General features: G+C 39.6%; 1 protein-coding gene across 5 annotated transcripts in view; it reads left to right on the forward strand.

Annotated features, from left to right (window-relative positions):
* ptprfa (protein tyrosine phosphatase receptor type Fa) overlaps nt 1–17,907 on the forward strand; it is a 381,399-nt gene that overhangs the window by 328,111 nt on the left and 35,381 nt on the right. For 2 of the 5 annotated variants that reach the window (XM_085133098.1, XM_085133100.1), the window contains 5 exons: nt 387–550; nt 4,800–4,811; nt 7,814–7,923; nt 16,634–16,666; nt 17,224–17,321. In XM_085133098.1, the coding sequence (XP_084989224.1) occupies nt 387–550; nt 4,800–4,811; nt 7,814–7,923; nt 16,634–16,666; nt 17,224–17,321 (417 nt within the window). The remainder of the gene's footprint in view (nt 1–386; nt 551–4,799; nt 4,812–7,813; nt 7,924–16,633; nt 16,667–17,223; nt 17,322–17,907) is intronic. The other 3 variants (XM_085133099.1, XM_085133102.1, XM_085133101.1) reach the window with 2 other exon arrangements.

Here is a 17,907-nt window from a genome sequence, read left to right on the forward strand (position 1 = left end):
GGCCTTTAAGGTGTCGCAGACACAAATACAACAAAATAAAACCAGAACCAAAAAAAGAAGATTTATTCAAACGATAAAAAAATAATGATAAAAACTGATTAAAACCCCTGAAAACCATAAATTTCACACCGAGCCTCAACTCTCGCAGCCCAGTACCAAACGACTCACGGACCGGTACCAGTCCGTGGACCAGGGGTTGGGACCGCTGAGTTTGAAGACATTTTTGAAGCTGAAAATGTGGTTTTAGTGTCAGGATTAGGTTATGGTGAGGTTTGGCACTCGTTTTGATGGTTAGGCTGAGCAGCTAGGGAAAGCGTTGTGCCAATGAGATCCTCACTGAGACACAGTGTGTGTGTGTGAACTGACTGAATCCTTCTCGTTTGCAGCAGAGGACATTCGCAGCCAGCCCTTTCTCTGATCCCTTCACGGTGAAAATCAGTGGGGTTATCCGACAACCACAAGAAGACCCAGAGATGCTGTGGGTGATGGGTCCGGTGCTGGCAGTCATTCTGATTATCATTATAGTCATCGCTATTTTACTCTTCAAAAGGTGAGTATGACGCAACAGCAGACGCTGCGAGGACACACGCTGGATATTTTTGGAGTGACGCCTCCAACAGATGCAGAAAACATTAATCGTTGATCATCATCAGACTCATAAAAATCCTGAAAACACTGTTTTTACAAGCACATTTTAATTTCTGTTAACATTTTCCTTCACAAGGCCTTTACTGCTTTGACTTCAATGAATATTCAAGTAAAGACAAAAGCTGTAAAAATGCTAAATTATTAAATTAATGTAGTGCATCTATCAGTGACTGAATATGATTTTAGTACATCCCCTAATTTGCAATAGTAGGAAGGAAGAACTCCTTTTTAAGAAGAAATGATCGCAGCAGAAGCAGGCGTAGGAAACAGCAGCTTTATGGAACGTGTCAGGGAAAAACGAGCGCACAGAGATAACAACAGAACTCAAACTATGGAAGACAAAGGACAAAATGTAATGATGTGCTATACAGTAGAAAAGAAATACTCAATACATGATGGGAAGTCCTCCATCGGGCCTGTAGTGACATATCTAAGACATCGTTCAAGATGACCTGATTCAGCCCTAATTTTCCTTTATTATCAAAAAGGAAAATTTTAAGTATGAACTTAAAAGTGAAAAAGGGTGTTTGTCTCCTGAACTGGGACCTGGATCCACAGGAAGGGAGTCTGATAGCTGAAGCTCTGTCTCCCAAATAAGCCTGCAGGCTGAGAGTGAAGTGCTTCGCTGGGATAATATGAATATGAGGTTTTTAAGATTATACAGCACCAAGTGACAACAACAGTCACCTCAAGGTGCTTAATATTGCAACGTAAAGACCCTATAGTAACACAGAGACTGGTTAGGGTAAGCAGCTAGGGGCCCTCCACGAACGAAACTTCCTCTTAACAGGAAGAAACCCCTGATAGGACCAGGCTCAGGGAGGGGCGGGGCCATCTGCTGCGCTGGTTGAAGCTGAGGGGAGGCAGAGAGGACCAAAGATTAATAATAACTCATAATTAAATGGTTTATAAACAAATGGAGAGAGAAGGAGAAACGCTCAGTGCATCATGGGAAGCCTGTGAAGGGTGAATTCAGGGTCACTTGATCCAGCTTTAACTCTAAACTCTGTCAAAAAGCAAAATAAATGAAGTAAATTAGAAAGACACCCTTTCCTCTCCATCTTATGAGTAATCTGCTTTAAAGTGAGTATTTGAGAGTGAGACCATGGTGTCACGTACTTCTGATTTCAGAGCAGCCACAGTGTTCAGAGTCATTCACAGTAAGGATGTACGGCTATTAACAAGATGATCAACATCTGTGGGAGCAGCATTTAGGAAGATCGTTCAAGACTTTGAATGTGAGCAGAGGAGAAAAACGAGTTTTTCCTGAATTCTCTCACTGTAGCGTTTTGGTAAAATAACAAAAATACACTCACACCTACATTACTTTTTCTAGTTCCCGCTTCGTCATTTCAGTTAGCAGAGCAGTTTGTTCATATAGATTTTATAAACTTTATTTTAAAAAAACGTTTACATGTCAAACTATCAGATGTAAAAAAAAATACACTTTTATTCCCTGAAATTAAGTAACAGAAGCATCAGGATACAGTTGATCCTTTTTGTCATCTGTTGTGAGACTTTTGGTGAACCTTGGAGGCAGTACACGCTCATTGTGTTCCTCTCATATCGTCGAGCTGAGTGATCATTTTCACATAGTCCACAGAGAGACCTGAAGCATTTTCTTCAGCACAACAGATGACAAGAAGATTTTATTAGAACCGAGTGCCAGGAAACGGTCAGAGTGGAAGATTTTCTAGAATAGAGACAGACATTTGTCTTGTTTGAGCTGGCCTGAAGGCAAAGGTCCTCCGTGGCATATGGGAGGGAGGTGCTGCGAGCTACCTCGCGGCCCTGCTCTTCAAGCCTGACAGTTGGCTCATGCTTCCTGTTCTTGGGTCAAACATCTGGAGTTACTAACTGGGCTGACGAGGGCCTCCATATGGCTGCTGCGCCGCTCAGAGGCACAACTTGTTTTGTCTTTTTCCTCATTCTTCCTTTTGCTCCAACGTCAAACAAAATCCTTTGTTTTTCCAAGATCTTTTTTTTAGTTAAGTAAAAAATAAATACAAATATAAATATTGCCTGAGATTGTGAAGACTTGGTGACATTTTTAACTAATATTGACATATTTGGATATCTTAGAGCTACTAAGACCTTAAGTGCGTCTAATTAAGGGTATTTTAGATTGTTGGGTGTGTTTTTACTGTAAGCCTCACGTGATTCCATTTAGTTTGAAAATCATGAAACTTGAATTAGGTAACCAGTAGGGGTGCAACGATACACAAAATTCACGGTTCGATTCGATACTTTGGTGTCACGGTTTGATATTTTTTCGATACAAAAAAAAATGTTCATGCTTTTTTAATTTGTCATTTATTAAAATTATAAATATATATTTTAACTCAAAAGTACAGTTTTTAAATTTAATGTTGCTGAAACAACAAAGTAATAAAAAATAAATATCTGATGGAGAAATCCCTCATCTTGGAAAAGAGAATTTATTACAGAGAAATGTCTCTTTCCAAAATAAAAGCTCTACTATACGCTTCTTCTGGGCTATATTCTCAGCAGCATATTAAACATATCAGGTCCCCATAAGGAGAATCATGTGCTAACGGCTGTCTAAATGACTCGGCTAAAGTTTGTAGCATGCGTGCTTGTTGTTTTTGTCTGCTTCCACTTGTCTTTGCACGAGGATGATGTCGGAGTAAATGTGCAGTCATATTCGTTGTGTTCCCACTAGTGCTGTCAGCGTTAATCTGAAATGACGTTAACGCCACAACACAGTAAATCTCCGTTAACGAGCTACCGCGGATCGCCCCGTGCGTGGGGCTGGACGGTCAACACCTTAACGAGCTAACTGCGCTAACACACTAGTTCCCACCAATGTAATTGAGCATTGCTGGCACATCCGACATACTGTTTTACTTTTGTCCATGACGCGCTTACCTTCAGGGTCATACGTCACATGAAAACCAAAATAGTTCCAAACGCCAGATCTGAATGAGGGTGGGGGAGGTTCAATTTGACATGTTGCAACGAGCTTAGCTTCTGTCTTGCTAGCTTGCGCTGCGCTCAGTGGATCTGCGTTCGACTACTCCGCCTAGGCTGCACTGTCGAGCGCAGATCCACTGAGCGCTCAACACAGACAGCATCGTCAGAAGGAAAGTTGATAAAATAAATTAAAAAATTTGTATTCGATACATATGCGTACCGAACCGAAAGCACTGTATCGAACGGTTCAATATCGATACGAGTATCGTTGCACCCCTAGTAATTAGTCACAAGAAAAGTTTTCAACACAGTTAGCTTATGTATACCAATATCGACTCATGCATGCTAAACTGAAATATAAAGAGGCTGCTTCGTATTGTTTCACTTACACATTTTGTTGAGGGGAAAACTGATGCAAAAGTTGGAATTAATACCAACCATAGAAATGGATAGCCATGGGTTTATGACCCATATGTTGTTATTAGCTTAGCCAGGAGGCTAGGTTAGCATGCTGCATTCATAAACCATACAGGTGCAATTCACAGCCATCGGCTAATAAAAAAGAAAAAGACAGGATTTGTCTCACCAACAGCACAACGACTACAGATAGATGGACGGAGACGAAGCCTAGCAGCTACACCCTGCTGCGTCACCTTCCACCTGTCAATAAACGCAGCCAACTCCTCATGTAGACTTTATGCTTTAACAGAATAAAAAACACAAATTCGTCCCCCACACGGCTGCTATGAAGAGGGGAAGTAGCTCCAGAGCAGTTTTTGTAAACATGTTTATTTCTGCTGTAAGCTTCGACACTTTAACTCGGGAGTCTGTGACTCCTGGCTGGCTTTTAGAGCCAGTCTCCAATGACCATTAGAAGAACTTTGGTGTTTGGCCCTTTCAGCACTGTGGGTTGATGTTTAGGGGAGACGGCTGCTTCATCACTTTCCACACACTGTGAAACCAGCCTTCCACTCAGGTTATACAGTAATTTGTTCCAGGTTGCTCTGTGGAGATCATTAGAAATATTAAAAACACTCTCTCTTTGTTCATGAACTACATCAGATTTCATTAGAAAATAAGATCCGGTCAAAGATGAGATGAAGGAGTAGTTTGTGAGGTGAAACAATGAACTCTGTCAGGTCCTCTGACGACTTGTAAATGAATCCTCTCTGTTTCTTCCTCCTTGTTAACTGTCTGCCTACTTTCTGTGGATGCAGCAAACAAGAAAGGTTAGTGTTCCTGTCTGTTTCCACCCTCCTGCCTGCCCGTGCACATCGTGCATGCTGTGTAAAACGTGCTCTGTGGGTCAGTCATGTCTACATTTGCTGACAGTGATGATTTGAAGTGACAGATACTTGTTTCTGTTACACGTTCACATCACACCTGCACGTCAGTGTCTCTGAGCTGTCTTCTTTTTGTTTGGCTTTCAGGCATATCGGCTTCAATTGACAGCCCCTCTAAGCATGTGTGTCTTCAGTGTCAGCGTGCGAGACTACATGTTTGTCTCTTTGTGCGTCTGTTTTCTGCTGTTCAGCTCTGTGTCGAGTGTCGAGTTCACAAATCCGGCTGATCTTTCCCTCCAGAATAATCCTCCCTTCATGCTTTCTTCACCTCTCAGCCCCTCACACACCTGCAGAAGCAGCCTTCATGGAAAAATCGAATCCTGATATCACCAGGAGGCAATAACTGACATCACAACCGCATTTCACTCCCCTGTTTGTGTTACCTGCAAAAACATGCTGAATACACACCTGTGTATATATGTGTTACGTATGTGTGGGCTGATTGATGATTTATGGGCTCCATTTACTTTCCCTAATTCAAAATGTATAAAATAGATATAATATCCGTTCATCAACAGATGTTTTAAATATAAGGACATTCTGTTTCAAGGTGAAACACTTAAACCCTAATGTAGTTATTACATTTAAGAAATGCAAATTAACCGTTCATTTAAAGGGGCTGTAGCTGTTTGAGCTGAGCAGATGAATTTCAGTGTCATATTTCTGTTTTAAAGGAGAGTCATTTGCATTTCTCATTGTCTGTGTAGCAGCCGCGCAGTCTCGTATCGCCACATTTCCAGAGAGGGGGTGTTGAGTTGCCCACTCTTTATTTGCATAAAGTTTGGGTCGAGGCTACTTTATGCAAATCAGGTGTGTCTGAGAATCTTTGAAACAGGCAGTCGATGATCTTAAATCAGTGTTTGAAAAGTATGGTTAAATGGAGAAAGCTTCTACTGCAGTTCAGTAGCATGCTGTAAATATCAGGTCATACTTACACGTTTAATGTTCCCAAGTACGACAGATACTTCACTAATGATAAAGCCCCGTTAAATAAATACCAACATGAGCCACTAACATTTGAACTGATACATTTCACTCATTTTGTTTGGAAAACTGTGTCATCTTATCGTAAGAAGGGTCTGGATTTGACTCATCTGGTCATCTAAGGAGTTTCGAAGTGCTGAGAATTTTTTTTAAAAATTAGTAATATTAACATACAAAGAAAATGCACCATATATTACACATTCAGAGAATAAACATCCCTTACATATTAGCAACTTTCATACATAGGAAAAAGAAAATATAAAGATGGGGTCACATAATTTAACAGATTATTAACTCACTAAATCAAAATCTTCCACAAAGGAAACAAAAAAAGCAGCTTTTTTCTTTTTAACTAAAGTCAAAGATTTAAGTCGTTTTTCCAGTAAGCTAGTGTTGGTTTGGTCTTAAAAAACGACATTTATGTATAAATTGCTTGCACAAGATTAATAACACATTAACACCATAATTAGCTTTCTTTTCTTTCAAAAACACTCCACACATTATCATATTTAAGGTAAATGGGGTAATTTGAATCCCACTGGAATAAATCCAGGTATGAAAATCCAACCAAAATATTTGTATAAAATTGCACAAAAAGAATAGATGGTCCAAATCCTCCTCTTCTGTTTCACAAAATACACAATTACCAGTTTCTATTTTGAATCTATCACCCAGGAGTCTATTTGTCGGGTAAATTTTATTCAAAATTTTAAATTGGACTTTAAGACTTTCCCTTTAGGAGGGATAGGGAAGGTGATATAATCAGTTCTTATTCTTTCAATTTCTTCCCTTTGGAAATCTTTTAATATGTAATTATGTCTAAGTAAATTTGGAGAATAAAGACTCCTTAATGAAGATCTTAGAAACTTATTATTGCATTTAACATCACAAAATCAAATACCATCTATATATAACTGCCTTAACTTGGGGGAGATGTCAGAATATATTATATCATTTACAACTATATTTTTAAGTGACAATGGAATGGATTTTATAACCCGATTAAATTAAATTTACTTTTAGAACATTGGATATTAAACTTTTGGCAAAAATCTTGATGTCCTAGAACATGTCCTTCCTCATCTACAAAATGGGCAATTGCCCAAACACCTTTTGATAACCAATCGTGAATAAAAATAGATTTTCTGTTCATCAGTATATATCTATTGTTCCAAATTGGGCTATTATGTGGAGTGAAATTATGTTTAAATAACATTTTCCAATAAAGAAGGACCTGTTTATGGAATTCAGAGAGTTTAACAGGTAGCTTAGTAAAGTGCTGAGAAATAAAAGACGCCCTTTCAACCAAATTGAGATATAACAGGATGTATTTTTCTGGCTCGCCACCTTTCACTTTTTAATCAATTCTTAATGTTCTTTTGATGGTATGACGCCTTCAGCGTCTTCTTTGAGCGTCTTCTTTGAGTGGGTTTTAGCTGAAATTCTGTGCAACCCTGGAATCAGGAACCAAGACTGGACACATTGTTACCCATCGACAGATTTTATTCACGTATCCAGTCCAGTGACTGAGTCAACCTTAGGTTGCTGGTCTGTTTCAGGAATTATATTGTTACTGATTTTAAGTCTGTGTTTATTGTTTAGTAGATGCTTTTCTTGGGCCATAAAATAAAATTTAAAACAAATACATTAAAATTAATTGAAAAGTCAGAGCAAACCAGTTCAATAGGAAGACACTGCTTGCAGCCAAAGTTTCCATCATCTATAAAGTATACTCGAATTACGTGTTATCCTTATAGTTTTTTGCACAATAGCTTGTTGCAGATTATTTTTCCCAGTATTTTCCAGAAAATAAAGTTTAGAAATTTGTTCATTTGGAGTCGTCAATACCCATTTGGCCTGTTGGTACATCATGTAACATTAAATTGGTTTTGCTTTTTCTCCAGGAAACGAACGTCTCCAGCCAAGGATGAGCACATGGCAGGAGTGAAGGACTCGCTGCTGGCCCACTCGTCAGATCCTGTGGAGATGAGGAGACTCAACTATCAGACACAAGGCAGGGACACACACAAACACACATGCAAACATTCAGCCCCACAAACAGACTTTTACTGTTGCATCCAGTTTGTGTTTCTAAAGGTGCTGAGAAATGATCACTGAAGGATTGTGTTACTGAATCCATTGACACCCAGAAATATAATGAAGAGTCCTGTTTTTGAGGTGACAGGTGACAACTGTCAGATTCAGTTTCTCAAGTATCCGTGTCACCTCGGTCGTTTTTGGATGAGACGGTTTTAAAACTTGTGTTTTAGTGTCGGTGCAAGAAAATGAAACAACAGCTTTAGAAAATATCTTCATTCATATTTTGAAACCTCCAGTTTAGCACTTTGTCTCCATGTTGTTGTTCTTTTCACATCAGAAGTGATGTTTTCATGAGAGGGCGGAGTCTTAAGTTAGCAAGTTTAGCAACGTGATTTTATAGATTTTTTTTTAGTTTAATTTAATTTCATCAGTTAAGTTTTAGTTACATAGAACCAAATCACAACAACAGTTGTCTTAAGGCGCTTCATATTTCAGGTAAAGACGCTACAATGTTACAAAATAACCCCAACAACCAGACGACCCCCTCTGAGAGCACTTAGCGACAGTGGGAGGGAAACGTCTCTTTTAACAGGAAGAAACTTCGGGCAGAATCAGGCTCAGGCTGGTTGGGGGTGAAATTTTAAGAATGCCTTGCTCAGACACTGAATGCAAAGTAACAAATAAATCCCATTTCTTGGACAGTCGTTAATGTAACCATTTTGTTTATCACATAGTTTAATTAAAAAGGCGCCATCACCACACACACTGTCAGGAGGGCCATATATTAGCATGAATTTAAACATCGAATTATTGATGCAAAGCTGAAACACTGACTCCACTCATGTTTGTCACAGATTTCATTCACTCCTATCCCCTTACTCTGTTACTTTGAAAACGTGGCGATAAAACAAAGTGTGTGTGCGACATCATACTTGTGCATTTTGTTAACTTCACTATCGTGCTGTTAAAGCCTGGGTGGCAGATTGTTTCTGGGGCAGCCATGTCTCCTAATGCATGTTTTTGGAGGCAGGAAGTCCGTCTATAATTAAACAGTGTACAGTTGGCTTAGTCTGATGTTTGTTTCTGACAATAATGTCTCATTTCCATCCATAATTTTCATGTGAAAAAGCATGTAAACACTCTGAGGTTGTGTGCATCGGGACATAATAAGACAAAATCACCTGGTCTGTACCAGGATCTGAAGTTAGATGCGTACACTGCTGGTCAAAAGTTTTAGAAAACCCCACTTTTTCCTGTTTTTATTGAAAATTATGCCGTTTATTGTCTCATTGCACTTTGAAATGAAAGTATAGCACAAATAAACAATTGGAAGCAAGAAATCTTGGAATCTATTTATAGACTGTGGTGGGCGTGGTCTGCGGTGCCGTGCAGGGAGGGCGGACGCACCTGCACGCCATCCGTAATCACGCCCGCCGAGTTAAAACACGGCGACTCAGGTGTGTGTGGTGTTGTTGTGGTGAGAAGTGTAAATAAAATGTCTCTGAATGTTGATCTGAGCTGCCGCCGTGCCTCATTCTCACCACATAGACCAAAATGTATTCTCCGCTTTGACTCATCACAGTCGCCTCCTTCGGCTGATAACAGCTGAACTCTTGTGTCGTTCTTTCTACACAGAAATCAAAGTTGTTCCCATAAATGTGTGGCACACTGCTTTTATTTTAATCCACAACACCTGCACAGATCAGTAACACCACCGTTACTGCAGAAAGCTTTAAATCTTTCACCTGTTTTGTGTTCCCCGAAAAAAGGACTTTTGTATGATTGTGAAATACACACTATTTTTCATTTTGCTGTAACCTTTTAACCTCTCATCTCTTACCTTTTGTACCGTTTCAATTCATTGGACTTGAACAACTTGAATTGCAGTAAAACTGGAAACATGGAGGTGTTCTCCAGCTTTTCACTGGCAGTGTTAACATGTGATAGTTTAAACACATCATTACTAATTCGTCAGAGACAAATGCAGAAGCAGTGTATGAATAAAATATATATTTACAGTGTCCATGGAAAGAGGTTCAAGTGGCAGCCAGGTTCTACTAATTAACTGCACTTGATCAGCAAGTGTATAAAAGCAGAGGTTCTGACAGTTTTCTGTTCTGGAGCATTCAGGTGTGTGTTGACACAAAGATGACAGAATAAAAGACATCAGCAGTGATTTCAGGGAAATATTGTTGTTGCCCATCAATCTGGAAATGGATATAAAACCATGTCCAAATGATTTAAAGTCATTCTGCAGTTAGAAAGATTATTGTCAAATGGAGAAACATTCAAAATAGTCACCAGTTTTCCCAGATGTGCAAGTCTCAGTTTCACCACAAGGTCAAACTGTGCAATCTGCAAAACATGCAAATGCTTCATCTTCTGCTTCACATTAAATGTTAAAGTTCATTTTTATTTCAAACATATACAGTCTCCAACATTTTATAATATTATTCCACACAGTTGTTTGAAAAGTAAGCAGAAGTATATACTTATTTAGCCCCACCCCCTTAGGTTTACATCTTAATCATTTCCTCATCATCTAAATTTGAACAACAAAACTTATACAATGGTTTTGACTTAGAACATAATGTCACAAATATTCAGCTAAAACTATGTTTAGATTTACTAATTTGCAAAGGAAAGTTAACATCACTTTGACAAGTGTGGCCTTATTCACACCTCTTCTCTGTAAACATGGCAGCATGAGCTGTGACACCTTGTGTCATTTTGTCAGACGTGATCTCTTCTGTCTAATTCGAGAGCGTCTGTCCAACAGCTACAGGAAGCCTTGGAGGAAAACGGCCCACAGAAGAAAGGGAATAATAACAAGAGCACCAGCAAATCTGTGAGGAGGAAAGAAAATGATCAAGGTGTCGCTCTGCATTAGTCCAGACCTCGACCTGAATGAAGTACAAAATCTTAAGAAAGCTTTTCGTTGGCTTCGTTTGTGTTCAATAAGAATGATGCTGAAGTTCTGGCCTGATGCATGAAACCTTAGATTTTCTTTCATTGTGCAATCAAAGACTAAATTTACCGTGAAAACAATTGGAGTGTGAGATATTTCTACTCAGATGTTCAAAAGAGAAATCGAATGTCTTCACATCCAGTGATCGTTGAGCTGTCCAGTCACCCCGACCTCCTGGCGAGGACTTTGTCCCAGTAACTTAGTAACCCGTTATTCCCATAAGAATTACTTATAAACAAATAGTTTTTATATTTTTAGTCTGCATGCGTACTGTAGCTCTGTTTTTCGTTTTATCGTCTCTTTGTGTCCTCGTCCATTCTCCCATCTGTTTAACTGGTTTTTAGTTTTGTTTTTCATCTGTTCTCCGCCTCCCAGCATCGTCTCTTATCCTTTTCTCCCACCTGTCTTTCAGTGGGAAGTTTTAAGCATAAAGTGTGTCATTGTTGTTTTCGTCCACGTTCTTCTCTCTGGAGATGGGTGGCATTTACCTGTGGTGGCAGCAGTAGGAGGGATTTTGGCAGATGTTGTTTACTCGAGCGTAAATTCATCAGCTCACTCGACAACCTCTGCACGCTGGGTGGCCTCGACGTTACTCATAACAAAACACTGGAAAGAATGACAGATGATATCATGGTAATGAAGTCAAACTGTGATCTTTATTTTCAATAAAATGGAAACGCTCCACAACTTTCAGTTGTCAGTTCGGGTGAACTGGGTCATTTTACTTTTGTAGACTTTCCAGGTTCATATCAGGTAACAGGATTAAATTATGAAGAGGCTCAAATCTTCATTTCCCTCTTTAATATAATGTGTATATAACAGGATTTTCAAACAAGTAATGATATAAATTTATTTAAAATTCCTTGTGTATCAAAAACTTCACAGCTTTTTCATTTTATTTTCTACTTCCATCATGGACTTCCTCATATCACTCTACAGGCGAGGCCATCAGCTGAACTAAATCAATAAAACAAACGTAGCCACAGAGATAATCTGCAGTTTTTGGGTTGGTGTCCAAACTCGTGCTGTATAATCATTGTTTTTTCTCTGGAGGTTTTTCCCGTTTAAATATTTGTCATTTCCATTTATGTCTGTCTAGCAGGGCAGGAAGCCTCGTGTGCACCTTCTAAATGAATTGCAGTGGAATTAATGGACGATTTGATCCAGAGTCGCTGGGTGTTGTCCCTCAGTAGTTTTCAATTAGTTAACCAATCAGAAGAAAGTAGGCTTTCTAAAACAGGAACAGAAGAGACAGGAGCTAAAGCAGGTTAAAGAAGCCAACTGCAGACGATGTAGGAGGACTGATTTAACAGAAGGCCACTCAATGACGCTGACGCAGAGTTTAAAGACAATAGAATCCAAACAAGCTGACGAGATCACAGACTGAGGCAAAGACAGAACTATAATGTATATACACATGGAGTGATTAAGGGATGGGAGACAGTTGGGACAGAGGTGCAGACGATCAAAGTACAAATAAACACAAGACACAGGAGCAAACTGAAGTAAAACAGGAGCAAACTGAAGTAAAACAGGAGCAAACTGAAGTAAAACAGGAGCTAACTGAAGTAAAACAGGAGCAAACTGAAGTAAAACAGGAGCTAACTGAAGTAAAACAGGAGCTAACTCGGTGGATGACCGCGACACACAAGCTGTGCTGAACAACTGTGAGGAAACTAAACTCAAATAACAGAACAGTCACTAAACACTAGCTACAAACACAACAAGAGATACACAAGGGTGCAAAAAGTTCACAATTTTAAAGAAATAAACAAAAAGTTACAATGAAACCAAACAGGAAACAGAAACATCTCAAAGCTTCAAAGAATACACAAACAAACATGATACACAAGAGATGATAATGTAGTAACTAAACATGAACGAATGCAAAACACAAGGAAACACAAACTGACTCTGCAGAAGCCAAAGATTTAAAACTTGTTATAATCGTTTTATAAATGAAGGGAAACCATTAACACAGGAACACACGAACACAAAAGACCAACAACGCTTTGTGTGCTTATGTTCGGTCTGGTCATGATCTCGAACTCTGAGCATGTTATTACTTCAGCTTGAGCTAATTATTTTGCCTGCTTGTGAAACAATCAGGGCTGAAGGCGCACTCAGACATGAGCTGGTACTCACTGCTTCTGCTGTTTTTTAATTTGCTCCCTTCTGAGATAATGGCGGCCAAACTCGTTGTAACTTCCCACCGAGGCTCATTCTGGGACATCTGTGGCAACCGAAGAAAGCGCAGAGCAGAATAAGGAAACACGAGTCTAAAATCTCTTCTTCAGCACCAAACACATCACCATAAAAGTCTTGTTGGAACAACATCAAGTTTTAGTGTTTCTATTAAGCATTCACATAAACAGAATTCACATATAGTGACGAGTTAATAAAATTGTTACATGTTACTAATGATTGCCTCTATTTTATGCTACACGCTGCTATTGCTTACAGCAAGCCTATTCAAATGGCAGCCCGTGGGCCAAATGCGGCCCGGAAGCAACCTGCGAGTGGCCCTGCCTGTGGCCCTGCCTGTGGTCCTGCCTGTGGCCCTGCCTGTGGTCCTGCCTGTGGCCCTGGCAGAAACAGAGAAAATGCAAAAAATTTATTAATTTAAAAAAAAATTAAAAATTCCTACAGCGTAGTGTAGACTGTGAATGCAACATTCCTAGTAGCCTAGCAATATTTAACCCACAATGCACCGTGATGTAAACATATTAAACAATCATCGTAATATATGATGCGACAACAGCACGTCTTTCTCACTCCAAAAGCGCAAAATTGACAATGAAAACTGTCGGTTTAACCCTGCCTGGACTGACAAATACTTATTCATTTTACCGAGTTTAATAATCTTACAACCGGAGTTGTACTACCATGGTGAGGGTCCTGTACAGCCCAAGAGAGCTGCAGCATCTTCCCTTCATGTTTGCTTCTTGGCGAAGAAGAAAAGGCCTTTCACAGATTCTGAAACAGTGAAATACTGCATGCTGGCCGTGGTGGATGCGGTGATAAGTGACGAAAAAATTAAAGTAAGTGTGACATCTGCTATTAAAAACGTGCCCCTGTAGGACAGTTCAAATATTCGTAGAGTTGAAGTTCTGGCGTCAGACGAGTTTGAAATGCTGTTAGATGACCTGAAGGAAACTGATGTGATGTCTATAGCAGGAGATCACAGACAGAACTGATAATGCACAGTTGTGCATATATGTCCGTTTTTTGGATGGGAAATTGTTCACTTACTACCGTTAGGGGGACACACAGCTGGCGAAATAATGTTTGAGAAGATTTCAGCTCTTTTTGAGGAAAATGGTCTGGATATGAAGCGTGTCTGTATACTTGTGACGGATGGGGCTCCATCCATGGCAGGAAAAGTGAGTGGTCAGCGAAATATTTATTTTAATTTGAAAGGGAATTATCAAAATGTTTTTTTGTTATTATTATTATTATTTCAAATGTGCAAAAAATAGTTCAGTTATAGCTCCCTTTTTTTTAAATGGACCTTTTGGTGTGCATTTGTGAGGTCAGCAGATTTACAGGGGAAAGGAATAAAAAAAATTACTTGTTTTTCAATACAGTTGTGTGGGTTTGAAACTGATCACGATCTGCTGCTTACTGGCTTCAAAAAAAAAAATCTGGCCCAGATAAATTCCTCGGTTTGAAAATCTGGCCCAACTAACTTCATAGTTGAATAGCCATGGGTTACAGTATGGATGAGATTGGAGTAGATGAGGATGCAGAGGCGCTGGATCAAAGCTTCTGTTCCAACCTGACGTCTTTGCAACTGTTAGGCCACGCCCAATGATGTTAGGCCACACCTAATCAATGTGCTCTCATGTAGTTACACATGTTTAGTCTTAATATTTGCACCATTTTGTAATATTTTGGAGTTATTTTATTCAAAACGAGCACTGTTGGAAATGAAAGTTCTCTCAGCAACATAATCTTAATCTTTTTACTGTATAAAGTAGATCTGCTCTCCTATTTGCTGCAATCATAAATCAATAACTAAAACAACACCTTTGATCTCGTGTCGAGTGTATTTATTGCATATTTCTTGCTTTAGCACAAAATCAAACTTAGACTTTAGTCCAATCAGTGCACAGCACCAAGGTCAGCCTCAATGTTGACAGATTTGCTTGTGATGCTGCTTCTAAACATAAAGGTTTTGTTTTGTTGTTCCAGGTATCATTCAGCACATATGACATATGTTGTTTAAATTATCACAATGAGCAATTTCAGGTTCAATAAACATTCATTTTACCCAAATGATTTTGTTCATAATGCAGCAAAGACTGAAGCTGTGAATTAAGTTTGCAATAATTTCACAACACTGACAAAAAACAAAAAGACCTTCACTATGTTATTACTCAGGTGAGTCACTGAGGTCTTGTGATTGGTTATTGGACCCAAATCCTTTTATATCATCTTGGCCAGAGTCTGAGCAGCTGTTCTGAAGCTGCTGTTCTAATGAAAGTGAAAAGACCAAGTTCGTATTGGCACAGGGACAGTAAAACCACTTTAATACAATCATGACTTAAATCAAACGAAAACAAACAAACAAAAAGCTAAAAGTTGACTAAAAGTTGACTAAAAGTTGGCTGCTGCTGTGCATAGACAGGTTCCAGAGCACTAAACAGATACTGTGCTGGTTTATATTATGGCTGCAAGTTTTTTTTAATGCATCTTACATATATTGGTACATATTAGGGATGCACCGACACCGGTATCAGGTATCGGCCTCGATACCACATTTTCTAAAGTACTCGTACTCGTTAAAAGTCCCCCGATACCGAGGACCGATACCACGGTCTGAGACCTGTCTATGTTTGAGCGGCATGTAAGGGCTTAATCACAGGCGCCGATTATTATAGGATAAATTATAGGACTAAAGCTGTTACCTGCAAATTTAAATCATGTTTTTATTAAGTACTCGGTATCGGCGAGTACTGAAATGCAAGTACTCGTACTCGTTTCCAAAAAAGTGGTATCGGTGCATCCCTAGTACATATGCTTCTGGTTTCAGCTGTTTTTTCTGCTCTGGGACAGTAGTGAGACAACTGCACAGAGTTCTACAATACATTTCAGGCCGGTATGATCAATGACGCTCTTACAGAGTCATTGATCGTACCCAACCGAAACCAATGTGTCTGTGAGATGATGATGAAAGTGTGTCTAAAAGATTGTAGTTTGCATTAAGATCTCTTTAGCAAATATGTAAAGTATACTTCACTGGGAATGAAGGACCTTCAAACACAGGGGTAAGGGCCTTTAAGTGTCAAGAGTACGATGATGAGCTTCTTGAGGCTTTAATGCTCCTTGCCTAAAGAAATCCTCATTTTGAAAATGAAGAAAGGGAGACGTTTTATTGTTGGCAGCTGTGGTTAAACACAAGAGTGCCAAGAACCAAACATCCAAAGCTGCTAATAACAGCAATGTTGGACCAATACAGCCCAGTTTGGTCCAAGTTTAACCCAAAATGAACAGCTGAGTCAGACCACTGCAAATGAAAGCAAAGAACAAACAGATACGAAGCACAGTCAGTTTATTGATTACAGTGAAACTGATGTTAAATGTTATTTAGCCATCTGGGAAAGTTGTTCAGTGTCTCTTTGCTGAGTAGGGCAGCTCCTTCCTCACTGTTCCTTGTGTCCTCTTGTCCTAACTGACCCCTGTGCTTTGGTTTTGCCTCATCTTTCCCACACAGGTTCCAGTGTCCTCAGTTGCCCGAATACTCCAAGTTAGTTTTCAATCCTCCTGTGTTTTACTAATGTTTCCTTTCATCCTGCCTGGTTCCCTTTTCTGTTTTACATAGAAGCCTTTAGAAGTAGAGACCTCCCATTTATCACCATCACCTTCTCTTCTCATCACCTGCCCATGTCAGCTACTTTACACCAAGTGGGTTTCATTAGCGCTAAATGTAGATCTAATTTAATAAAGCAACACATCTACCATTAAGTTAAAATATATACATATATATTTGAGCACATCAGTTAAAAACGCTGTATTTTTGCACCCCAGCCACCTTCCCACTCACCTACTGCTTTATGGGATTTCTTTAACCAATCAGCATGCTAGTTGGTGCTCATCTGCAGCGTGGTTACAGCATGCTGTTGAAGAGCTGCACAGCCAGACATCATCCCTCTGCTCAGCACACAGCACTCTCACTGTCACCTCATATCACTGCGACCAGTTAACACTGAGCCTTCAACATGCATCTGCACTCTGCGTGCGCACACGTCTCTGTGCATGTGTGTCTGTGATGGACGCCGCTCACCACTCTCGCTGTCTCCGTAGGGATGAGGGAACATCCTCCCATCGCTATCTGTGACCTGGCCGACCACATCGAGAGACTCAAGGCCAACGATGGTCTGCACTTCTCTCAGGAGTACGAGGTAAATGTTGCTGCTCTTCTACACGCCTTTCAAGTGAAGCAATGCACATTTCAGCCGCTCTCAGTTATTTCACATTTTATAAGCTCGTTTTCTGTAGAAAACAACCCAGATGTGCAATAGGAACAATTACTGTGATGTACAAGAGTGTGAGAACTGATGGTTCATGGTTCAAAATGAAGAATTAGGTCAGCTGTAAATTGCGGGTGTATTGCTGAGTGACTGCAGTGCTGAGTTTTCAGCTTGTTTGGATCAGTTTTTCTGATGTTTTGGCTAAAAGTTGTTTCCTGTTACCAGAGTTTGCACTGCAGTCGTTGCTGCATATGTAGAGGGGTTCACATAAACACAAACACATGCTCTTTTTGGCTTTGAACCTAATTTAGCTTGAAAAACTCAACTTGTATAAAAAATGTTCTTTTTAAGAAATATATTTCTTCTAACAAAAACAGCTGGATTCAAATGATTTATTTACCTTTTTTTGTTTGTTTGTCTGCTTCTTCAGTCTGCTCCTGTGAATAAGCACAATCTAAGCACACACATATTCAGCGAGCGTGTCCTTGCAGTTGTCCTCTTATTAAAACAGAGCAGT

This window comes from Neolamprologus multifasciatus, chromosome 15 (genome assembly GCF_963576455.1).
Source record: "Neolamprologus multifasciatus chromosome 15, fNeoMul1.2, whole genome shotgun sequence".
Lineage (NCBI taxonomy): Eukaryota > Metazoa > Chordata > Actinopteri > Cichliformes > Cichlidae > Neolamprologus > Neolamprologus multifasciatus.